Raw genomic sequence first — 27,132 nt, 5'->3', positions numbered from 1 at the left:
CACAAAGGTAAGGTAATCAACTGTGTGATTATGCTACAAATGATGATGGGTGGTCAGGTACAACAACGGAGAAGGGACCATTTGAATTAGCAATGTGGTTGTTCTGATCTTGCAGGAGTAGTTACGGTAAATAGCAGGAAACATAAAGATGGAGAATTCAGAGACAAAACAGGAGGGAATATGGGGCTCAGTCAGTTAAACATCTACTTTTAGCTCAGGTCAAGATCCCAGGATCCTGGGATCTGGGATTGAGCCCCGGATTAGGCTCCTTGTTCAGTGGAGAGTCTTCTCCCTCTGCCTCCCCTCCTTCCTGTGCTCTTTCTCTCCCAAATAAAGAAATCTTTAAAAAGAAAAAAAGAAAAGGAAGAAACAAGGAGAGGATTTTAAAAAGGTGGCAAATGAGACAATTTGCTATAGGGCAAGGAAGATGAGATCCCCTCCAATGAGATGCAAATGCCACTTTTATTTGATGAAGGTTAGTGTTGATCCACTCTTAGGCAGTGAGATTACAGTTTGGGTTGACTGAAGTGACTTTGTGTCTCTAGTCTAGTGAAAACTGTTACTGAACTCAAGATCTCTTTGGGCTGTTCGTTGGAAGGATTCACAGTATTCTCTATCGGGTGTGTAAAGGGTCAGTATCTTCACTCTGCTGAAATAGTGTTCTTGAGGTCATAGAACTTGAATCTTTATAGGCAGACACAAACTAAAATTCTGCTGGGCAAATTTTCATTTATATTATTTCAGCATTCAAGTTATCTGGCTAGCGGACTTCCAAGTAGTTACATCTCAACATGCTTTATCCTCCATTAATCTTTATGGTAGCTATAATATTACACTGTATTGATTACACTGATGTAATGTTACCTTCCACTATGTGGAGTAACCAGAGGGTAAGAACCAATACGTACAAATACTAGGGAGTATTCTGTTTGGTATCTGTATTAACACAAAAGTGTGCTAGGGTTTTCATTAAGGGTAGAGCTTAAACAATAGGACTTTTTTATAGGATTGGAGGCTATAAGTCTAAGATCAAGGTATTAGTTTTGTCTGAGGCCTCTCTCCTTGGCTTACAGAGAGCCATTTTCTTGCTATGTCCTCACATGGCCTTTCCTCTGTGCACATATAGCCCCAATGTTTCTTCACGTGTCCAAATTTCCTGTTTTTGTTTCTTTTTTAAGGACACCAGTCAGATTTGATTAGGTCTGACACTAATAACTTCATTTTAACTTGATCACCTCTTTAAAAACCCCTTTCCAAATAGTCCATATTCTAGGGTGCTAGGGACTAGGTCTCCAACATCTGGGGATTGGAAGAACACAATTCAGCCCACAACCTATGGTAATCTATTGTATCAGTGCATATTTTAAAAATGATGGGAAAAAAAACTGATAGAGACAATTTGAAAATGGGTAAGAAGTCTCAGGACTTGAATCAAAGGAGAGCTAGAAAAACTAATACATTAATAAGCAACATTTATTAAAACTCTAAGAGATAGATGTGTGTGTTTATGTATATATACACAAACACATATATAAATATATATATAAAATTAGTCATCACAAGATGTCTATAAGATAGGTGTTATTCCCACTTCTCAGATGAGGACATTTAGATTCTGAACATGAATCCATAATTCATAAAAGGTCTTAAGTCTATAGAGCTATGTTACTAAGTTTACATTCATATGGTAGCCATGGCAGAGAAGGCAGGAATGTACATTATAACCTAGCACATTTGCAATAAAAAATTTTTCAAAATAATAACTGATAAAAAAACAAATTTTAGTAACCTAATATTCATTTCTGTGCTTTGCATTTCCAGATGATTAAACATGATTGTACACATGAAAGACAATTGTTCACATTATAAACAGAATTCTTTTGTTGAGAGAATGATAATTATGAAAGTCTCGGTGCAAATTTTGATAAGATGGTAAAAGTTTTCATCATCTCTTTCCCACAATGATTTTCAAAAGTTTGAGATAACATGAAAATATGTGAATACTACAGTTGCTTCAAATAAATTCGATACATTTTCAAAAATACTTCCTTTTGCAATAGTTTGTGTATTTTAGAATTATAAATTGCCATCTGAATAATGCATATTGACAGCTATTATAGTTATATACACAAGTCATATTTTGCTTCAATTACTTTTGCTTAGTTTTGAATTTTCAGTGCCAGTTTGATAAATCATCAAGTAATGATTTGTTTAGAAGTCAAATACTTAAAAACCATGTCTAGTAATTAACTTTAGGGCTACAGAAATGAAAGAGTACCATCCATATGTTTGTGTCCTATCTCCATATATATTCATCATTTAAAATAGAGTAATATTCATGGTGACCTGTTTGGACAGTATGATATAGCTTTTCTTTGAAGTATATATTCAAATGTTTAAAAAGGGAGAAGAAATGGGTAGGAAATATCAGAAAGGGAGACAGAACATGGAAGACTCCTAACTCTGGGAAACGAACTAGGGGTGGCAGAAGGGAAGGAGGGCGCGGGGTGGAGGTGACTGGGTGGTGGGCACTGATGGGGGCACTTGACGGGATGAGCACTGGGTGTTATTTTGTATGTTGGCAAATTAAACACCAATAAAAAATAAATTTATTATTAAAAAATTTTAAAAAAAGTCTTCTCAAAAAAATAAAAAAATAAAAAGGAAAAAAGGAAAGAAGATTCGATTTCAGAAGTTAAAGATTACTTTGAAATAACAATCACATTCAAATGGACTTGTAAGACAATTTATTCAAAGTATGAGACGTCATCATTAGCCCTTATTTTACTCATGAAAAAGAATGGGGAACAACTACCAGATTTTAAGCTCCAATTTCAAAAATATTCAGACAACGCAGGTAAAAAAAAAAAAAAAAAACCTCCAGATACTTTTCCGGTGTCAAACATTGTCATTGCCTACTTACTTCATAAATATTATCACTTATTAGGAATAATAGCTTAAGATTTTTTTCCTAAATACCATAATTTTTGCTTCAAATGAAGGGTCCTCAGCAGTGCTACTTGTTTTATAAACTGACCTGCAGTTTCTTTAAATCCAAATCGATTGGAATTTTTTTTTAAAGAATAAATATCACACACCCATGGTAGTAAACTATAGTATCACCACCAAATATAAGTAATCGGTATTTTACAATGAAGAAATTTAGAGCATTTGAGGGTACATTACTATACTATGATGGACTGACCAAAGTATGGGCCTTTGCATAACAGATCTTGAAGAAGAAACCTGAAAACTGGGGGAAAATAAGTGGTTGAAATAGAGCTTAGCTATGTAATTTTAATCAAAACTCATTAGACCTAATAAAATTCTTTAATCAATGAAAAGCGCTGTCCCTAACATGAACCGTAATTAGATAGTATTTGTCGGAGGAAAATCACTAGCTCAGTGGCTGACTTTGATGTGGAAGCAGTTAAGAGAGGACTTTGTTATTATTTATTAAGCACAGGGAGGAGTCTACTTCTTTTTAAATAAAGAGACTCGATTAAATGTGAACTGGTAGCCACCAACCATGGGATAAACTATCCTCCACCCTAAAATGGCCATATGTTGTACATTTCCAGTTAATTCTGACCTTGCAGAGAAACACATTACCACCTGACTTAAAATAAGAAATGGAATACAAAATAAGAATATAACAAAAGCATCAAACAAAACAATAACAAAACCCTGGGACAGTGAGTTTGTACGAAAACAAAACGTCTATAGTGACAGTGCAAACGGCGTCATGGTCATGCCAGGTCCCGTGCATACACGGTCTTCAATGCAGCGGACGCTCCTTGTCGGCAGCCACCTGTGTAGTGAGTGTGTTCTGTGGCCCGCTCAGAGCACGGCCAGTGAGCGTGGCCTGTGCCGTCACTGGCGTTTGGTGGTTGAATGTTGTCTTGGGAAACAGTCACTAGGCTTTTCTCTTAACAAGCGGTTCCTTATTAATAAGAGTCCTCCTCGTTCACTACGGATCAGGACTTCACTGACCCCCTTCGTTTCCTTGCCCCTTTTGAAAACCCCCAATGTTTGATAGGCAGCCACTAAAATGATCCTTCTCCTTTCCACTTCCCTTTCTTTTCCGTAAGATGGACCCTATGTAAACCTAAAGACGTATGGTAACTGAATATACAAGGTTTCTCAAAGTGCAAAACGTGTTACATACAGGTTCGGAGGCTTCATTTAAACAAAGCATTTTATACAGTACAGTACAGTTTGAGATTTCTGCTCATAAATTACACCATTCAACAGGCAACTGCTGTGAAAGTCTGGCTGAGTCAAAGTGACCCAATGCCTTCTTAAACATGGCCAACACGTGGAACTGTACAAGCTTTGTTCAGACCTAAAAAAAAGTGTCATCTTCTACTTATCACATTATGTACACAGATATTTTTAAAATGCTATTTAAATGCTTATGTATAGCCAGACAAATCCCACAAACCATGAATTTTACTGTTTGGTTTCTGGTTTGCACATACATACTGTACACAATATATTTTTTTTTAATTGCAAAACTAATTAATCTCCTTCGGCAAGATCTGCTCACCCTGTGAGTCTTTCGGGAAGGTTCTCGTCCGCTGCAGCACCACGCTGAGTTCTTCAATCACCCTCGATGGTAACTTACTATCAGAGTCCAAAGCAGCCCTGCCATTCCTGTCCTCCGTCTTCCTCAATGTCTTGAGGCCTTTATGGCTTTTCTGTGGCCCGGGAAGGACCTCTGCCTCTGTGTCCTCCAGACAGTTGAAACTCCGGTGTTTTCTGGTTCGAGTTCGAAGTTTCTCGTCCTTGTGCTCCAGGCAGTGGGCCACCATGGAGGCTCTCTCCTTGATGCTGCTATCCCCCAACTCCTGATCCCGCTTTTCACTGAGCTGCAGTCTTTCCAGTTCTGCCCTCGCACTCTGAAAACAAAACACAACATCTCACAGGAATGCAAGATTTGCTACAATTTAAGTTTAAAAGGCCCAAATGCCACCTAAACGTTGATGCTTCTTATGTTTGTGCTTATTTCTAGGATTCGGGTTCTAACTTCGACATAACTGGTGTGTTGGGATTGACCAACCAAGAGATCCATATGGGCACCTTAGAGCTACAAAATCAACGGAGAGGCAGATTGTGGAAATCCCTTGTAATATGCATTTAATGTACAGCTTCAAAGAAGTCTCTCGGGTTAGTTTTTCAGCTTGACTCTCATTCCAAACTCGCCTCTTCCAATTCATTTCTGCTTGAATGTGTCATGTTCATGTATCTGTAATTCCTACAGCATCATGCCTATGGCCATGTGATTTGGGGACAGGCCCTATACTTGTACTACAGCCCCCTCCTTGAGACTAACAGTACATATTAGTATGTTAAAAATGCTGAGAAGTTCTATGGCAGAGAGATCTGTTTAACTTCTTTTTGTTTTCTCCCACACACTGCCTTTTAGAATCCCACAGATACATTTCTGAAAACACTGAAATATATACATAAATAGTTATGTATTAAATCCACTTTTGTACCCAGCGATTAGAGTGCACTTTAATTCACTGAGCTATAAAGGTGTGCTTTCCTAACTAGGGTTCAGAAAATCTTGTGACTGGGCAATTTCTGGCATACAGAGCATCAGACTATCAAAGGGTACAACAATTAAATCAAGTGTAAAATACAAGAACAAACAACAGAGAATCGAAAGCATAGAGCAGTATGGAGCCACACAGAAAGGATGCCCAACGAACTGGACGAGGGTGAAGGTGGAGCAGAGAGAGAAGTTATTTTTCTTTTCACAAAAAGCCTTAAAGAAACGTCTTCAAATTTTCCCCAGTAAAAACTGCAAAGCCTACAAGGCAAAAATCTGAAGAAGAATTTAAGAGTATTGGAAGAAGAGGTAATGAAAATGGTAATATAAGTATGAAGCTGAGTAGCATAAACAGAAAAGATCTTCAATATAATAATGTTTGAAAGACAACACCCCAGCTTGCTCTATTTTTCTCTACGGCAGTTACTTAATGTGATTATCTGAATGCCCTGCTAGAAAGACTCCACGCGAGCAGGGTTTTTGTTTGATTTGTTCACTGAAGTGTGAACCTAGTACACAGCCTACTTAGGAAATGACCATTTATTTATTAAATAGTAAATAAAGAAAGGTTTAAAATTTTTCAAATGTATAACACTGTTCTATTTCCCTAACTTCCATCAAATTCAGATGTGGAACTGAAACATACAAATTCAGGCTGAATACAAGTATTTTCACAAATGTATTTTATACATTTCATAACTTGGAATTTTCTGATAGAAATATCTTAGGCCAATACATTTCTTCTACCCTAAAAACTGATGAAATATTTAGTATCTAGCTTAATTCCAAATTTTCATTTGAATATGTTAAAATACTGAGAAATTGGTGATGCTTGTGTAACAATGTGAATGTCATTATTGTATATACACTTAAAAATGGTTACGATGAATAGTTTTATGTTACATTTATTTCACCACAACAAAATAACTCCTGCCTTGTAAACAAATGAAAAATTATTGAGAATGATGGCATAGAGATGACCAGCATGGAGATGTGACTGGGAGTTTATAAATATTAAACACATTATGTTTTACTGGGCATTTCTTACCTAGGGAAAATTAAGGAGCAATAGAGACTTAAAAAAAAAATTATAGTAGACACACAAAATTACATTAGTTTCATGCATACAACATAGTGATCTGATGAGTCTGTGTTATGCTATGCTTACCACAAGGGTAGCTACCCCTGTCATCCTACAGTGCTATTAGAGTATCATTTGACTACTCTATTCTCATAACCTATTTATTCCATAACTGGAAACCTGTATACCTCTCACTCCTTTTCACCCATTTTTGCCCATTCCCTCACTCCTTTTCACCCATTTTTGCCCATTCCCAACCCTCCTCCCATCTGGCATCCTTTCCCATGTTTCGTTTTTAGATTTCACATGTAAGTGAAATCACATGGTATCTTTCTCTGACTGGTCTCATTTAGTGTAGTATCTTAAACCTTTTAAAACTATGTTCTCCCATTCAGCAAGTTGCCTTATGTTGGTTTCCTTTGCTGTGCAAAAGCTTTTTACTTTGGTATAGTTCTAAGTAATTCATTTTTGCTTCATTCATGTTGTTGCAAATGGCAAGATTTTATTCTTTTTTAGGGCTGAGTAATATTCCATTCTATACATATATGCCACTTCTTCATCCATGTGACTACCTATGGACATTTGGGATGCTTCTGTTGCTTTTGTAAATAATGCTACAATAAACATAGGGGTACATGTATCTTTTTGAATTAATGTTTTTCTCTTTTTTTGTTTTTGTTTTGTTTTTCATTTTCTTAGGGTAAATACACAGTAATGGAATTACTGGATAGTATGGTATTTCTATCTTTGAGTAACTGCCATACTGTTTTCCGTAGTGGTTATACCAATTTACATTCCCACCAATAGGGAAATGTGAATGAGGGCTTTTTTTTTTTTTTTTTTTTTGCCTCCACAGCCTCACTGACACTTGTTATTTCCTGTCTGTTGGATACCAGCTTTCTGACTGGCATAAAGTGATACATCATTGTGGGATGGTTGGTTTTTTTTTTTTTTCATTGTGGTTTTGATTGGCATTTCCCTGATGATTAGTGATGTTGAACATCTTTTCATGTCTCTGTTAGCCATCTGTATGTCTTCTTTGGAAAAATGTCTATTCAGGTCCTCTGCCCATTTTAATCATATTATTTGTTATTCTGGTGTTGAGTTGTAAAAGTTCTATATGTATTTTGGATATTAACCCCTTATTGGAGATACCTTTTACAACTATGTTCTCCCATTCAGCAAGTTGCCTTATGTTGGTTTCCTTTGCTGTGCAAAAGCTTTTTACTTTGGTATAGTTCTAAGTAATTCATTTTTGCTTTTGTTTCCCTTGCTCAAGGAGATGTTTCAAAAATATGTTGCTAAGGTCAATGCCAAAAAGATTACTGTTTTATTTAGGAGCTTTATGGCTCAGGTATCACATTTAAAGTCTGTAATCCATTTTAAGTTTACTTTTGTATATGGTGTAAGAAAATGGTCCCATTTCATTTTTCTGTATGTAGCTGTCCAGTTTGCCTGACATGACTTATTGAAGAGATGTCTTTTTGCTGTTGGATATTCTTTTCTGCTTTGTCAAAGATTAGTTGGCCATATAGCTATGGATCCATTTCTGGGTTTTCTATTCTGTTCCACTGATTATGTCTATTTCCCATTGATCTATGTCTATTTTTATGCCAGTACCAAGCTGTTTTGATATTATACCTTTGCGGTAGACCTTGAAACCTGGGATTGTGATACCTTCAGCTTTGTTCTTCTTTCTCAAATTGCCTTGGCTATTCAGAATCTTTCTGTGGTTCCACACAAATTTTAGAATTATTCTAGATCTGTGGCAATGTTATTGGCATTTTGATAGGGATTGTATTAAATCTGCAGATTGCCTTTGGTACTAGGGGCATTTTAACACTATTTGTTCTTCCAAACCATGAGCATGGAAAATCTTTCCATTTGTTTGTGTCGTCTTCAATTTCTTTCATCAATGTTTTATAGTTTTCACAGTAGAGGTCTTTCACTTCTTTAAGTTTTATTCCCAGGTTATTATATTCTTGCAATTGCAAATGCAACTGTTTTCTTAATTTCTTTCTGATATTCTGTTTAGTGTACAGAAGCAGAACGTATTTCTGCATATTAATTTTGTATCCTGCAACTTCACTGAATTCGTTTATCACTTCTAATAGTTTTTTAGTGGAGTCTTTAGGGTCCATAGTAACAGTTCTCATTATCTCTCAACCATTAGCAGATAGACTTTGGATTTTCGTAGATATAGAATTTAGGGGCCAAATATTCACACAGGTAATGCTGAGATTTCAAGTAAACTTTAATGTTAGGCTAAGAGATTCAATCTTGTATGAAGGTGGAGAGGTGGTGGGAATGACCTGCTAAGAGTAGAGAGGATGGGACAGTGTCTGGGTGGCTCACTCAGTTAAGCATCTGACTCTTGATTTTGGCTCATGTAATGATTTCAGGATTTCAGGGTCATGAGATCGAGCCCCAGATTGGGCTCTGTGCTCAACAGGGAGTCTGTCTGCTGTTTTTCTCCCTCTTACCTGCTCACTCACTATCTCTGAAATAAATAAATAAAATCTTTAAAAAGAAAAAAGTTGAGAGGATGGGAGAGAGTGAGGTTTTGAGTACACAACATGGTGTTCTGGGAGTGCTTTTCATGTTCTGGGGAAAGGAGAACATAGTTATGTGCTACACTGTCCTTAAAAGTTAAGGCATTAATAATTTAGAAAGAAGGATAGATAAGGTATGAAATTACAGGAGCGAGACGTAACATGGTCCAGATGATGCCAGTGGGTGTCAGAGTATGTTTAGAGAAAAGTAGTTGTTTGACTGGAAGTGGCAGTGCGAAAAGTAGTCTTTCTCTCTGCAGAGAGTAGTTCCTATATCACAGCCAGAACATGGTGCAGGAACATGTTCTCAGGGCAAACCACTCACATGGCTTTAGTCTGTGCCCACATCCATTTTTCCATGATATCCAGATGTGGGCCACTGGTTATGGAGGCCTCACAATACCAGAACGTACAATGACCAACATGTGGATTATAGCAGAAATGCACTACTAAACTCACTATATTAGTTGATAATCTCTGTGTTGTATATAATCCTATCAAACTACTGCTTTAAGTATATTATCAACAGTAAATAAACATGATTATTTGCACCATAAAGTATATTTTAAGACAAAAATAGAAATGCAAAGAAATGACCATATGCCCAATGTCACATAGTGGAAATTTGGAATGGGATGCCAACATTGGCCTCTCTGGAAGTAATGTGCCTCTTTATGTGTTCCAGGATGGCGAGAAAAATGTGTAATGAGTAAGAGTCTAGGTCACCATTTTGTGCTGGAACTGTATCATTCCTCTTTGCTCATTATTTTTGTTTGGAAATAAATGATCACAAATTGTTTTCCAAGTTCCTTATTAGTATGGTATCATTGAATTATCACAATAGCCCTATAAGGTAGAGCCTTTTATTATCCTTCCATGCTTACAGATAAAAAGGCTGAGCGCAATGAAGTTAGGAGGTACCCAAATCAGAGATAGGATCTAGCATGTGCATTCTTGAGCACTATGTTTGCCTCTTCATGTGTGATTTCCTTTGACAACAACTTACTTTCTCTGGCTTATTCAGCTAGCTTACTACTAATTCACTTAATTAATCTTAGAAGTCACTTTTTCCAGGAAGATTTCCTGCCTGAATGAGGTATCCTCATACAACTTTCAATAGAACCTCATGAAATGGGAAGTCATCATATGGCTAAAGCACCAAATTTACCAATCTCCTGACACCTTGTATGAAAAACAATTATTGAGTATATCCATTGATGTGACTAAACATTTTTCTTATGAATATATCCTACTTTGCAATATATTTATTCAAAGATTTATTTAATTAAAGAGTGAGGGAGAGACAGAGGGAGACAGAACCCAAGCAGACTCCTCCCTGAGCAGAGAGACGAATCTCATGACCCTGGGATTATGACTTGAGCAGAAATCAAGAGTTGGATGATAAACCAACTGCATCACAAGCCCCCTGCCCCCACTTAACAATATTTTTAGCCATTTTTCCTTTTTAAAACAAGGATCAAAAGTGATTAGTCATTTTATTAATATATTTTCTTAAATATTTACATGAATCTAATCCTATAACAAATATTTTAATGGTTCATATGAAATTTTTAATTTCTGTTTTAATGCTTTTTAACTTTCCAATGTTTTTCCAACATTGGAGCATTTAAAATTTTTCTTTGCCAAATTTGATGAATCACCGTGTTTATAAAATTTACAAAAAAGTTAATTTAGCTAAACTACTCATAGATTTTCTAGCAATTTAATATTTTATGAAATTTTTTTAAGAACCTATAACAAGTTCTTTGCAGTTTGGAGGTTATCCGTTTTCTGATCTTAAGTATGCTAAAACAGAAAAAAAAAATTCTCTGAAATTCTGGATTTGATATCAGCTAACAAACTATTATACTATATATTTAGTTATCATCCTATCTATACTGGATTCCAGTTAATGTATTTTGATTTGGTCCTAATAATTTATCCTTTGCTTTGCTCCATAACTGATCCTAAGGCAACATGAGAAAAAGCTGGGGTCCCAGCAGAGCACATCTACTCCTACGTTTGCTTCATTTGTTCAAACTCTGTTTCCTAATCAGGGTTTTTTGGAAATATGACTCTTAGAATTTTAAGATTCTAGATTAGTCGAGGAATCCATTGTTGCACAGACTTTTTTTTTTTTTTTAAACCAAGGATACCTACAAGTGCAGGAGGACCAAATAGGCAACAAAGGAAACAACCATTATTTTCACAGTTTGTATCTTTTAGTGAAGAGGAATATTATACTGGAATAAATGTTCAAAGGAATATATACATGGAAAAAATATTTTTAAAATCTGACCACTAAATTAAAATAGCTTTAGTCTTTTAAAATAAGTTATTTCTGTTTGGAAAGAAAGAGATTCAAACAGTTCACTCCCAAACCCCGAGGAAATAGTACTTTTTAATGCTTTTCTCTTTTTTCTTTGAGGGGGCTCAATTAAGGCCCTGAAACACACATTAATCCCAAAGTATCTAATGAGTTTTGATGAGAACAGCTTTTCTCCTTTCCTGAACAGACTGAACTTCAAGTCAAGACTGATGCTCTGTATGGTCTCCCCTCCCTGCAAGGTGAGAAGGAAAACAAATAGCCACTTTCCTGAAAAATGCCAGGTCTTCTTTATTGATGCTCAGGGGTCATCTTGCAGTTCCTTAAATTAACTGCGACACCCCATCAGTTCCCAAACCACTGGAATTTGATTGTGTTACTAGAAAGTCTAGTTACCATGGCTCCAGACATAATCGGCCCTGGGCTCATTCTAAGGGTGTTAGAAGTGAACTCGTAAGACTAATTTGAGACTGTGATTTTTACCAGGCAGACTTCTGTATACACATTTAAAACTATCTGACTACGTGAGGGGTAAGAAAATAAGTGGTATTATGCATACTGAATTGGACGGTCAGTGACATTACTAAAATTCTATAAGAAAAATTAAAATATAAAACTTAAAGGAGGAGCACAGAGTTCTTCATAATATTTTCTTGCTGGATGTGATTTTTTTACTATGCTTTCCAAAGACTACTGTTGTGCTTTTGAAGCCGAAGAAGTAATTAATGTACTTAATCATATTAAGACATAAGAAAATAAATGCTATCATTAATATAAAACAAATAAAATCCTGACCTACCTCAATATTTCTCCGGGCTAGGGTTGCACTTCTCTCATGCTGGATGGGAATTAGAGGCAAACCTCCAATTTTGGGATTTTTGGTTATAGAACGTTTTCGTTCCTTTCCAGCTGGTGGCCATATATCATTTTCATGCTGTGGAAACACAATTTCTTGTTGTTGGTGTGTTTTATTATGTGGCATATCATGTTATAGAGTCACTTGGCTCCTTTTCCATATATCCAAATCAAATGATCTGTTTTCCATGAGAATGCCATTTGTAATTATGATGTTGACTCTGGCAGCAGCATTGCTTGAGGATATAAGACTCTTAAATGAACAGAGCTTTGAGGTCTCAGTTCAATTTCTAAGTTTCAAATACATGGCTTCTGTATTACTTATCAAATCAAAAGGAGCAAAATATTTGAGGAAACTGGCAAATCTCTTTGTGGGAGAAAAATAATACACTTGTCTGTATTTCTAGGCCCTGTAATCAAAGTCACAATGCATTCATTTTCTACCTCCACCAAAGACAACTTTAATGTAAAAATAATTTGACCTCCTAGACCTCAAATCAACCTAAGGCATGGCTATCAGAAAAATTAGATTCATTTTATGACCTTTCGAAAAATGTTACTTTTTCATCTAATTGTATTCCAAAGAAATTATCTTGCACACAGTCATTTATACTGAAAATCATTGCATAACAGACTATGGCACATTTGTTCTCAAATTATTGACTACATATTCTGGTCAACTGGATAATAGATATGACTGGAGAAAAATTAATTTTGCAATGGGGAGACATTTTTACAGGTAAAAGTACAAGCCCTTGAATGATAAATCCTTCAGATATGCATATAAAAGAAAAATCTTTAAAGAATTTTCTACTCCTCAGGGTAGATTAACTTTTCAGAAGTTGGCAAAACCAAATTGATTTTCAGACAACCATCTATGAAAGAAATATAGAATACCAATTATAAAGTGATAAGCTTTACAGATGTTCTGATGCAATGAGAACTTTTTGGTAAATTATATAGCTAAATGCCTATTCTTATGACAACACATTCCTGTCTTACATTACAATTAGTATTTTAATGTGTTTTATGGCAAATAATTCATTTCAGCTAATATTTACTGTGTACGCATATATAATGGTGAGATTATATTGAGGGACATACTGCCAGACTTTGTGCTTATCAGTGTGCATAATCTTGTTTAATGTATATCATATAAATATATACAATTTTACTTAATATTTATATCTGTATATAAATACAATCTCATTTAATCTTCAGTCCTACAGCGTAGATCTTTGGGTGTATATGCATTAGATGTGCCTTTGAATTTAAGTGAAGCATTTATTTTGGTTCAGCAATCTATAATGGTAGATTGTTAAATATTTCAGAGAGAAAGTTATAAGCTTCATAATGCTTTGTTTATGTCACAGCCCCAAACTTGGTAAAAATAATTTTGATATTATATAATTGGGATGTTCTCAACATGTAAAGCTAATAGAAAACTGGCTAGCAAGGAATTCATTACCCTATGGATTATGCTTACACTTGTACTTACTGATGTATAATACATGTGCCAAATGATATTCAGAGAAATCTAAGAGCAAACAGTCTCAAAAAAGTATGTCTTTTTCTGACATGATGTACGATGTTGTGTATATCTGCTAATGAGTTCTTCCCAGATTGTGATCCAAGAGGTATTTTTCCAGCATACCAACATAGTATCTAGTAATACACTCTGATATTTATGGTTATTAAAAGTGACCTGAAGAGTTCTACTGTATGGATCATATAGCTGAGGATCACACCCCAAAATCTTCAGTTCTATCTCTCACTTTCTATTTTTCTCACGCATCCAGCTTTGAGACATAATTGACAAAATTATAGGAAACTGAAAGTATACCATGTGATGATTTGATCTATGTATAAGCTGTGAAAGGATTCTCCCCCAACAAGTTAAGACATCTACCATCTCATTCATTTTGGTGAGCACGGGGAAGTGCAACTCTTAGCAAATTTCAGTGATAGCAGTATTATCAACTATCTCAACAATGACTATGTTTTACATGAGATCCTGAAACCTTCATCTTATAGCTGAAAGTTTGTACCCTTTTACCAACCTCTCCCTATTTCCCCTACCCACCCAGCAACCACTTTTCTACTCTCTACTTCTAGGAATTCAACTTTTATTTTTAGATTGCGCATATAAACCATACTTGCAGCCTATCTGTGTGGCTTATTTCATTCAGCATAATGCCTTCCAAGTTCATCCACGTTGTCAAAAATGACAAGACTTCTTTCTTATTTAAAGGTGAATAATATTTGTGTGTGTACATGCACACACACACATTTTATCTATTCATCCTTGGACTTAGGTCATTTGATATGACCTGAGGTCATTTACATACCTTTGCAATTGTGAATAATGCTACAAAGAACATGAGTCTGCCTCTTACTCTTTGTGACCTTGACCTCTTACTTTTCTGGCTAACAATTTAGTTTCGTTCACTTCTTTAGACTCTTTGAGACTTCCCATTTATTCTCTTCCATCATTCTACTTTCCACATCTTGCCTCACTTCCTTCTCAGCCCATCTTAGACTTCATAGTCAGTAAGTATAAATATTTTCAAGTCTTCTCCTCTTTCTCCTTTCATCATACTTGCTTGGAAAAGCCCTCAATCTAGCTAAACTCAATTTTACTTACTCTGAGTGCCTACAAATTGATGAAGAAAGAAAAAAAGACAGTCACCCTATAGATTCATCTCCTTTAAATCTGAACTTAAAGTTCAAGTAAGCACTCAGCATTAAGTTGAAGTTCAACTATATATATATATAGGGCAACTAGCTAAAGATGATTTCTCATTTGTTCTCCACCCCTACCATTCCAATAGCTCTCCCTAGCTCACTGATGATGAGCTCACTGATTTAATTTTAAAAATTACTATTAATCACTGAAGAATTTCATTTTTCCCACCATGAAATATACCACTCTCCCTGCATCTTATAGCCATAGAAGTGAGGCTTCTCTTGCCAGTATTTACTGTTAATTTTTTCCAGTCATAAGTGCTCAGTGGGCTACAATATACAGTCAATAATAATGTGTGGCACTCTGTTGTGCAATGACTTTTTTCAGCAATGATGACCAAATGTGCACTTGTTCACACTGCATCATGTCTGCTCAAGGCTTCTTCTGGTTTAATAATTACTTTCCGCTGGTTTAATACTTTCCTCAATAAAATAGATAAAAATGGAGAGGGAGGCAAACTATAAGAAATTCTTAACTATAGGGGCATCTAGGCAGCTCAGTGTTGACTATCTACCTTCGGCTCAGATCGTGATCTGGGGCTCCCAGATCAAGTTCTGCATCAGGCTCACCACAGGGAGCCTGCTTCTCCCTCCGCCTATATCTCTACCTCTCTGCATCTCTCATGAATAAATAAAATCTTTAAAGGAAAAAACCCTCTTACCTATAGAAAACCAGTTGAAAGTTGATGGATGGTGGAGGTGGGGGTGGGGGTGGATAAAACAGGCGATGGGCATTAAGCCGGGCACTTGTGATGAGCATTGGGTGTTGTATGTAAGTGATGAATCACTACATTCTCCTGAAACCAAGGCTATACTATATGTTAACTAACTAAATAAAAAGTTGTGGGATGCCTGGGTGGCTCATCTGCCTTTGGCTGAGGATGTGATCTTGCATTCCCAGGATCGAGTCTCACATTGGGCTCCTTGCACTGAGCCTGCTTTTCCTCTCTCTGCCTGTGTCTCTGCCTCTCCTCTTGTGTCTCTCATAAATAAATAAAATCTTAAAAAAAAAAAAAAAAAAAAAACTTGGAAGAAAAAAAAAAAAAGCCCAGTTCCAATAATCCCACACCAAAAATCACTTTCCTCTGTCATGTTTTTCCAATAACTGAATTTTCTCCATTAGTATATGTGCAAAGTATATGCCCTCCTATCTTAAAGACATATGAATTGAAACCCCAAAACCTACCCTGACCTCCTCTTTCAAAAAATCTTTTTTTTTTATTATTTTTTATTTATTTACTTATGATAGTCACAGAGAGAGAGAGAGGCAGAGACACAGGCAGAGGGAGAAGCAGGCTCACGCACCGGGAGCCCGACGTGGGATTCGATCCCGGGTCTCCAGGATCGCGCCCTGGGCCAAAGGCAGGCGCCAAACCGCTGCGCCACCCAGGGATCCCCTGACCTCCTCTTTCTAGTCACACAGCCTCCTTTATGTGCATAGCAAATTCCTTGCCTGGATTTTCTATACTGGTCATCTGTTTTTCCTCCCTCTCAACCCTTTTTATTTCATTTCCTGTTTTTCTTTTTTTCTATCTCTTCTCCTTGACTTTTACAGTTTGAAATGCCCCAGGGCTTATTCTTCTGTCCTTTTTTCTTTGTCTCCCTACATCATATACTCCTTTCGTTTTATTCTGATATCTCCCCCAAATCCAGGGCTTTCAATGCAAACTGAATGCTGACTTCCCCCAAATTGACACTTCATCCCCAAATCTTCACCTTAGTTTTTTAAAGTTTATTTTTATTTATTTATTTAAATAATCTCTATACCTAACATGGGGCTTGAACTCACAACTCTGTGATCAAAAGTCACATGTCATATTCCCCAAATGAATGAGAACATACACTGTTTGTCCTTCTCCGATTGACCTATATGAATAATAGTGAAAGGGAATATAAAGGAAGGGAAAAGAAATGTTGGGAAATATCAGGAAGGGAGACAGAACATAAAGACTCCTAACTCGGGGAAACGAACTAGGGGTGGTGGAAGGGGAGGAGGGCGGGTGTTGGAGGGGAATGGGTGACGGGCACTGAGGTGGACACTTGACGGGATGAGCACTGGGTGTTTTTCTGTATGTTGGTAAATTAAACACCAATAAAAGTTAAAAAAAAATAAAATAAAATAAAATTGAAAAAAAAAAAAAAAAAAAGTCACATGTCCTTCCAAATGAGCCAGCCAGGAACCCTTTGGATGTATAGATCAAAAACTCAGTCAATCTGCTATTCAACATACTTATTTATATGTCTAATGGCATCTCCAATTTCATATGGCCAAAAGAGAGCTCTCAGTTTTCTTCGCATCTCTGATCTTATCACTTCTATTTGCCAGCTGCCAAGGCTAAAAAAACCCTATGTCTCTTACTTGACTTTTACCCCTTCTCTCAAACTGCTGTAGCCAATCAATTTGTAAGTTTTATTGGCTCCATTTTCAACTGTTCTTGAATCTTAATATCTCACTCTGTCCACTTTACCACCTTGGTTGGAGCTGCCATCTTCCACACAGTTGTTCTTTTTGCCTCAATCTTGGATCTCCAACAGCATGCCCTCAACAAACTAAATTATTATTTCTTCAGTTAATATAAAAGAGGTAAAATCCTTCTTTTGTTTCCCAAACTTCTAAACTGGAAGTGTATTATCTGCCTACTGCCTTCTTGATCTTTTCTATCTTTCCACACACAGCCCTTCATGATGTTCATGGAACAAAGATTAAGACACATCCCAGGACCTTGTACTTGCTGGGCCCTAATGATTTGTTCCCTAAGTTCAGTCAGGTCTCAGCATACCTGACAGCTTTTCAGAAGGCATTTTCCTGAGAACCTTTCCTAATTACTGTTCTTCCTCATTCACACTCACTTTTTCTCTTATTTTTTTTTAAGATTTATTTATTTATTCATGAGAGATACACAGAGAGGCAGAGACATAGGCAGAGGGAGAAGCAGGCTCCATGCAGGGAGCCCGATGCAGGACTCAATCCTGGGATTCTGGGGTCACACCTGGGCCGAAGGTAGACGCTCAACTGCTGAGCCACCCAGGCGTCCCTTTTTCTTACTTTATTATTTTATTAAACTAACATCTATTTGAAATTTTGTCAAATTATTTACGTTCTCTCTCCCCTTTCTTATATTAGAAATACTGAGCATGTACTTTGTAAATGGCACTGGGTTCTCTGGTGCAGGTATACACATAGGTCTTGTAGACAAGACTGAGGGAGCCCTTCTTTTCATGGAGCTTACATTTCAGTAGGAGAAGCAGGCATAAAAAATCTAATTACACAATGCTTTCTAATTAGAAATACAACTGAAGTACAGAATGTTAAGGGTTCCTGGAGCTTGAAGACCTGACTGGTCTGAAGATCAAGGAGAATTTCTCTGAGAATGTGACACATTAGTGGAAATCTAGAGGACTTCTGAATCAGGGGTGAAGCTGGGTTTGGATATTCGAAAAGTATTCTGCATACCCTAAAGAAGCCTAGTAAGGAGCACTTACTGTGTGTGTGTCAACAGGTATATAAGAGCATTTGCCAGTTTCCTGTCTGTCTCCCTATGGAGATGAGCCATTACATCCTTAAATCCAAGAAGACCTTTGTGTTTATCTTAATCCAAAGAAGTGGAATGAGTAGATGAAAAGTAATTGGGCTGAATCTCTAGGGCCAGGACGATGACGGATAGGTGAGACAGGGAGAAGAAATAAGTTGGCCATGAGAGCAACCTCTGCTTTCTGGCTATTTCTATTTAGACCCTGATTTTCAACCACAGAGTCTAGTGACTTCAATTTTAAAAACAAAACAAATCAGTGTAGTTGTACCACAGACACTATGATTTTGGCTCTATAGTTTCAATTTAACTGAAACATTTCAAATCTAGTTTGCTTTCTTTTTAAGGACTTAAATATCTAAATTTCTGAAGTCACAATTAAGAGGAAAAGTCTCTTAAAAAGTTAAGCCTTTCTGCTTATGTGTTTTCAGGTAGTAGCAGGCACATCAGGCTGAGAAGAGCAGTGTTTATTAACCACTGGAAAGGTTAATAAATTAAATGAACAGAGAAAATGGTTTTCAAAACAAGTAAGGGCCAGATTTAGGGGTGAATTAACTTCCCACTTATAAGAAAAACAGGGAAGTACGTCCTCAGTAATAAAGAGTGGCAACTTAATCGTTACCAGTGAATTTCAATGCTCTTGTGGGAAGCATTGCTGGGAATTCAGCCAGACAAGGTGTGTGTGTGGGGGAACAATCCTGTTAATGAGACTCTTTAACCCTTCCCCCAAAGACAACAGTCTTCCTATAGGGAGGAGATGAAATACACATAGGGAATTGAGTATAGGCATTAGCTTCTGTCCCCCCTGGGTTTAAACCACTAACTAAATGCATGGTGCTGGGCAAGTGTCAGAATCTTTGTTACCATTATTCCCTCATCTATGAGCAACATCATGCATGGTCTGTTGTTGCAAAGAATATGAGTTAACTCTTCTGAAGAATCCAGCACACAATGAGTAGTAAAGGAATGTAGGTTCCTGTCCTTGTTTTTGGAAAGGCTAGGGTGGGGGAAGTGTGGGAGTAGGCGGCCATAGGGAGAACAGGAAGGGAAACAGTACACTTTTCTAAATGAAGATGAATGTGGGACTCTAGTAAAACAAGCTCCTCTTTCTTATACTATCATCTTGAAGCAGTACACCGCTCGTAAGGTAAAGAGTTGCTGGAGTGCCAAGAAAGGAGCCTCAAAAAAGAGAGTGAACTCTCTTTCAAAGAGTGATGGATAAATTCGGATTCTCATATATTTAAAAAATATATAAACTGGAAAATAAAAGAACACATATAAAACTCTTATTAAAGATGATTTGTAAATCACACATTTTCTGTAAGTGGTTATACTTTGCTAGAGAGCTGAAACAGAGATCATACCTGGGCAATGAAGACATTGGCCATCCACTCCATCTGAGTTTGTAGACTATCACAACAAATGTGCCTGTAAAACAAGGTTTATAAAATACATAATTCAAAAATACAGAACTGTTCTCCAGTGTATTTGTTGGGTTATTAAGTGATCACAAACTTCTTTGAATATTTCCTGATTCATGACTTAATGCAAACAAAACAGGAGTTATTTCAGTATAAGTTGCTTCAGGTTTCTGTTAAATGTACAAGATCAAAATAATAGTAATATATGATAGTTTAAACACAATATAGCTACAGGTTTTGGTAACTGCTAAAAAAGGACCAGCAATATTTTTGTATAGGCAGAAAGGCCATGGTCATTTACTTTTTTCAGGTACATGGTGTTAAACATCTTTTTCCCCAGAAACTCTGAGCCTAAGAAGAAAAACATGTGCACATTTTCTTAAGAGTAGGCTTAGACAGTCTCCATCATTAGGATTATAAACATTAATACCCACAAGACTTGTGAAAAATGAACTAAATGAAAAACTACTACCTCATGTTCAATAACACGGATTCAGTAACCTTTTATCGAAAACCTACATAAAACAGAGATCTTGCCTTCAAGGTTCACATAGTCTATTAGAGGAGCTAGGCATGTAAACAAATAAATTATAACACAGTGAGAAAAAGAGAAAGTAAAGTTGAACACAAATATAGAAAGAGCACACTTGGGGATGCACTAAAGGAGTCTTATAAAAGGAAAATTCTGTAAGTGATGTTAAAATGACATGGCCACTTCAAGATAATTTTATATATATAAATATTATGCTAATATTTATATATAATATATATATTATATAATACAATATTATATATTGATATATATTATTCCTCTTTGAAAAATAATTTGTAAAAGTACTAAAATGAAATTTGTAAAACATTTTTGCTTCATTCATTAGATTCTCATAAAGACTACCTTTCTTTTTTTTTTTTTTTTTTTTTTTTTTTTTTTTTTTTTTTTAATTTTATTTATTTATGATAGTCATACAGAGAGAGAGAGAGAGAGGCAGAGACACAGGCAGAGGGAGAAGCAGGCTCCATGCACCGGGAGCCCGATGTGGGACTCGATCCCGGGTCTCCAGGATCGCGCCCTGGGCCAAAGGCAGGCGCCAAACCGCTGCGCCACCCAGGGATCCCAAGACTACCTTTCTATTACCATGTCCAAAAAAATCCTCTCTATAATTATGTACTTGTGTGCAAAATACTACCGATGCCAAGAAAAAATAAGTAATGATTAGAGATAAAAGTTATCTGATAAGACTTTTGGGGCATCTGAGCTATAGTTTGAAAGAAGAATGATATTGAGTCTATCACATCAGCAGGAAGAGGATGGCTGCAGCACAGAGTATGGAAGAAGATTCAGTAAAGGGATTACATACATTAGACATGTAGAGATGAAGGAGCAAGGAATCTATGGTGAATTAAAGACAGATTACTATTTTATCATTAGGTTGAAAAAGGGGGGAGGGGGAACTCATGGGACATAAAGCTGATGATGGAGCCTCATATTTAAAGTGCCCTGCATGCTGTGCCAACAATCTTCTATTTTATCCCGTAGAAGAGCTTTAATGCAGGAAAGAAACACAATGCATTTTAGAAAGCCCCTTTGGTGGCTTGGTAGAGAATATTCTAGATAACAAAAGTAAAATTAGAGGCATGAAGAGCACTTAGGATGACTGGAATATTCCACACAGATGAATGAACACATGGCCTCATCAGACAGACAATTAAGAGGCAGATCTAGTATGGTTTAGTGGTTGGTTAGACAGAGCTAGGGTGGGAGAAGGGGACACAGTACAATATCGAGGGAGACTGGCTAAATCTTGTGACATTAATGGGAAAAACTTACATATTTGGAAAGAAAATGTTTGAGGCCAAGATTTTTTTTTATACCAAGTTTTTTTATACCAAGATTTTTTTAAAAATTTTTATTTATTTATGATAGTCACACACACACACACAGAGAGAGAGAGGCAGAGACACAGGCAGAGGGAGAAGCAGGCTCCATGCACCGGGAGCCCGACATGGGATTCGATACCGGGTCTCCAGGATCGCGCCCTGGGCCAAAGACAGGTGCCAAACCGCTGCGCCACCCAGGGATCCCCCAATATTTTTTTTTAATACTGCGTTTTGGTTATTTATTCTTTATATAAAACTGAATTCTGTCTATCCCATAAAAGCTGAGATTCCACACTCACATAACTAAGGAGAAATCAGACATAGTTTCTCTTAAGAAGCACTAGCAACTAGGATTCATGGGATTGAAATGGACATAAACCTTGAAGCAAATTTTTCTTCTTCTCAAAGTATTAAAGAAAAAAAAATTAGCTTCACTTAGGTGAAACATTTCCTGTTGGTAGATATATCTGCCAATAACATTATTTGTTTACTGAGGTTATCAATATATCAAATCCAAAAATGACCAGCTATTAACTTACCAGTGATGTTTTTCAGAATACGCTGTCAATCCCCAACTAAATCACATGGGAAAAAAAACACAGACATATACATATTTTAAAAAAAGGAACTGTTTAAGACTGAAAACAGGATTAGGTATTAAATTGTGATTATCACACAGAACAGATACCCACAAGTAATGAGTCAATGGTTATGACTCATCTAGGGTTGAATGATAAATGAGGGGTTCAGCTACAAATTTAAATATGCTCAAGGGACAGAGGGAAGGGGTCTTATGATGTCATGGGAAAGTGTGGGAAATCTCTCAGAAGATACTCTTGGCTGAGAAAGGATAGATATCTGGGAAAATGACCAAAACAAGATATATACCTTGTTACTGATATTGTGGGAAATAAAGAATGTGTCAACAGCAACACAGGTATATGTGTTGAGTTTACAAATTGTGCGTATAGGGAAAGTGATAAAATTTTCAGTAACAGAAACCCAGAGTATGTTCATTAAAATGTTTTGTAAGTATTCATGCAAATATTAATTGCAAATATTAATTAGCTAATCAAGTTAATTTGTGATAAGAAAGTATGGCATAAACTACCTGCTGGCAAGATTCAAATATTGAAGAGGAAGGCAATGTATAAGAGGAGTCCACTTCCTCCCCGTTATGTTGCAGGTTTACTACCGAATTTGGCAAAATGAAAAGGGCAAATTACACAGCCAGGCATCAAGAGGCTGTTTTCCAGTGTGTAGAATTGCCTAGAACATTCCTTATGTTCCCAGGTTGTGAGACCGATCAAGGAATGGGATGCAGAGAAAAATCCATGCATTTTTTTCAGTAGACAGGGCCTTATGGGGATTTCTTGCTTTACACAGCAGAGACCAAGAAGTTTGATTTTAGTAGAAGTTTGACATCATGCGTTTTTAATCTGCCTACACAAGTTCTTGCAATCTTCAACAGGTCCCCTGCCATGTCTGTGGCAGCTTAAAGATTCTGTCTATAGCTTAATTTATGGGAAACGAACTAGGGGTGGTGGAAGGGGAGGAGGGCGGGTGTTGGAGGGGAATGGGTGACGGGCACTGAGGTGGACACTTGACGGGATGAGCACTGGGTGTTTTTCTGTATGTTGGTAAATTAAACACCAATAAAAGTTAATTTAAAAAAAAAAAAAAAAAGAAAGGTCTAACCTAAAAAAAAAAAATAAAAAAAATAAAAAGCTTGATTAATGCCTCTGACCTCCAAATCCTTAAATAGACACATATTCCTAAAACTTTTACTTTTTCAAAACCTTCCCCTTTCAAACTTTACCTTGTTGGAGGCTTCATTTTCTTTTTCACTCCAAGATAAAACTTCATTGAAGCAAGAGAAAACATTTTGTCATATTTACTACTCTGTAAGGAAAGAAAATAATTTGTAATTAAATAGACTTCATAAATATCTTTATATTTCTCTTAAGTAATAATGACTGGACTTGGAATTGTTTATTTCTTCAATGTTTTATGGATGTTATACCAAGTTTTCAGCACATGAAGATTGTTCTGATTACAATGTTATACATTTAAGTATAAAATTTTGGATATACATGCATACTTATGTATGTGTGTATATGTATACATAAACACAATATTTTTTTATCCAAGACACCTAGGACCAGATATATATCAGAATTGATAATTTTTCATTTTTTTCATAATTTAAAAATAGAATCATATACAATATCATGTAATTCCACCAGCGTTGTCTGAGGCAGCACCCTGTATTCATATAACTAAGGAAACTACTTTCATGTTAATGGTTTTGCTACCAAATGTATTATGATTTTCTGTACTTTTTGGATTTTAGAATGATGGAAAACATACTATGAACCTTTATGAGTACATATTGATCTCAAGTATTCATATTAATATCATTTTTCACAAATAATTCATAAAAGTAGACTATTAAAAATTTACATCTGCTCTGGACCCATTATCTATTCTCCATACACATCCTAACATATTTATCTGTAACTAATATGTGTTTAAAATACTGGAACATAGGTCATGAGGCAAAACCTGAATCATTATACTCTAATTTCACAACTTTCATCAAACCCCACATTTTGTTATTTATCCTTGGATAAACTGAAATAATTTTATAAAGATAATAGCCTTCGAAATGATTATTACATGATTTCTCTCCTAAAAATTCTGAAGGAAATATATATTTCAAAGTGTTAGGAATATAGCATTTATTATTAAGAGCAAGGGGTTTGGGATCATGGAAACCTAAGTGCAAATCTGGCTTGCTACTTAGTTTGTGACTTCACATTACTTTTCTCTGCTCTTCTTGTTATTAAACACGGATAATAAAAATACTGAGTACCTCAGAGGGTTATTATTATATATGTGCTGCCGAAGCGAGCACTCAGAGGGTTATTATTAGGTAAGGGGGCATCTGGGCACTTCAGTTTGTTAAGCATCTGAATTCGGCTCCCAGGTCATGATCACAGGGTCCTTGGATCACGCCCCACGTCAGGCTCACTGATTAACTGGGAGTCTGTATGTCACTCCACCCCTCTACCCTGCTCATTCTCTCTCTCAAAAAAAATAAGTAAATAAATAAAATCTTAAAAAAAAAAAAAGACTGAGTAAGGAAAGGGATACTAATAGGATTATTCTACAGATTAAATGAGAAAAATGTCTATAAAGCATTTAGTCCAGTAATCAGCATGTAGTAAGTGTCCAATAAATTACAACTGTTATTAGGAACTTAAAACACATTGCTTCAGAGACGCAGTAATACAGACACGTTGTTAGAATCCTAGGACAGGATGCAAAAGCTCACTTAGCAAATACTGGCTGAAATTCAGTACTAAGTACATTTAGCTGAAATTAGTACCAGTTCTATATGAGTTAAACTATGACTCTGAAGTCTTTTTTTCATGAAAGCAGTTGTATTTAAAAAGTAAAGGATGGAAATACGTTTATAAAATTAAAAATTGCCTTTCACAGAGAAAAAAGGTTAAGAGAATACAGAGAAAATAAAAAGGTAAAAGTAAGGAAGTAGATGATCAAGAATAATGCTTGTGTGACCAGTGCTCTATGGCATTGATGAAGCCTGGAGTGTACACGGGGAATTTACTCCTGGTCACTATGATCAATGTTTGCTATTATCATCAGGGTAGATAATTTAAAATAGTTTGGATATTTTTTCTCTTATGGCTATATTTCTAGAAATGGAATCACTGGACTAAAGGCTAGGAATGTGTTTCAGATTTTGGGGGGTATCTAGATGGCTTGGTTAGTTGAGCACTGACTCTTGATTTTGGCTCAGGTTCTGATCTTGGGGTCATGGGATCGAGCCCTGCCTTGGGCTCCATCCTCAGCATGGTGTCTGCTTGTTCCATGCCCTCTGCCCCTCCCCCTCACTCACACTCTCATTCCCTCTCAAATAAATAAAAGCATAAAAAATAAATAAGATTTTGGCAAACTGATAGTGTGCATTTACTTACAATTAAACATACACTCATGTATTCATTAGTAATTTTCACTTTTGACTTGGTCAACAATTTGTCTTGTTTGAATTAGTTTTATCTATATCAAGTAACAAACTGCCTTGTCCTTTTAAATGAAATATTCTACACAAATTGCTGTTTGCCTTAATTTTGCTGTTTACTTTTATTATTTTTATGAAGTCATACTGATCTTTTCTTTTGAACTTTATCTCTTAAACTTTAAAGGATTCTCACATAGCTGACAAATACCGAATTGTGTGGCCATGTAATTTGAAGGGTTGCACTTTCTAGAGTTTTACTTCTGTCAATCTGGAGTATATATTTTATTTACAGTAAAGATGAGAATTTAAATTGAAATTTTTAACAATTATTCCAGCCCTAGTTAATAAACAAACTCTTCTTTAGTCATGCATTTATAATGGCATATTTACCAAAAGTAAATCTTAATATACAATTAGGTCTTTTACCTTACTTAAGGGTAGCACAGCTATCTCTGTTCATTTTCATGCCAGGATCATATTATCTTGGCTATTTCAGCTTTATTGTATAGCATGACAGTTGGATGCAAAATACTATGCAATTATTATTTTTTTTAAGAGAGAAAAAGAGAGCACAAGCAGGGGGAGCAGCAGAGGGAGAGGGAGAAGCAGGGTCCCTGCTGACTAGGGAGTCCAATGTAGGACTCAATCCGAGGATCCAGGGATCATGACCCAAGCTAAAGGCAGATGCTTCACTGACTGGGCTACCCAGGAGCCCCTATTTTATTTTTTATGCCCCAAAATGTTTGCACATATTCTTATCTGTTTACACTTGGAGGCACATCATTTTTGCCAAATTCTAAAAATAATTCCTTTGGGATTTTGAAAAGAAATACATCAGACCTATAAATAAATATTAGTAGACGACATAAATTTTATTTCTCTCAGTGAAGTTCTGTAGTTTCCTTCATAAAGCCTCTACTTCTAATGTTAAGGTCATTTTCTGGTAGTTTATGTTTTGTCTTTTATCCCAACTGAGGACTGGTTTGGGGGTACTGTTTTTGTAGTGTGCTACTTTACTGAATGTTAATTAGCACTGAAGTCTACTATATAGAAGAGCAAGCTAGCTTTGTAAGGCAGGACATATTCCACGTAGGAGAGACTCAAAGCAAGGAGAACTTAGGAACGTGTACAGGTGTGGA

The 27,132-nt window shown here is 36.2% G+C and overlaps 1 protein-coding gene across 5 annotated transcripts in view; it reads right to left on the bottom strand.

Moving 5' to 3' along the window:
* Positions 1-2,730: 2,730 nt before the first annotated feature.
* Positions 2,731-27,132, bottom strand: part of ARAP2 (ArfGAP with RhoGAP domain, ankyrin repeat and PH domain 2) — a 189,562-nt gene continuing 165,160 nt past the window's right edge. For all 5 annotated transcript variants that reach the window (XM_041753307.1, XM_041753306.1, XM_041753310.1 and 2 more), the window contains 5 exons: positions 23,765-23,847; positions 22,485-22,520; positions 20,011-20,074; positions 12,316-12,450; positions 2,731-4,901 (listed from right to left, as the gene is read on the bottom strand). In XM_041753307.1, coding sequence (XP_041609241.1) covers positions 4,518-4,901; positions 12,316-12,450; positions 20,011-20,074; positions 22,485-22,520; positions 23,765-23,847 — 702 coding nt within the window. In that variant the 3' untranslated portion in view covers positions 2,731-4,517. The remainder of the gene's footprint in view (positions 4,902-12,315; positions 12,451-20,010; positions 20,075-22,484; positions 22,521-23,764; positions 23,848-27,132) is intronic.

The sequence above is a fragment of the Vulpes lagopus genome, chromosome 4, assembly GCF_018345385.1.
Source record: "Vulpes lagopus strain Blue_001 chromosome 4, ASM1834538v1, whole genome shotgun sequence".
Lineage (NCBI taxonomy): Eukaryota > Metazoa > Chordata > Mammalia > Carnivora > Canidae > Vulpes > Vulpes lagopus.
The sequence above is the reverse complement of the archived record's forward strand: the minus strand, read 5'-3'. Positions and strand labels throughout refer to the sequence as shown.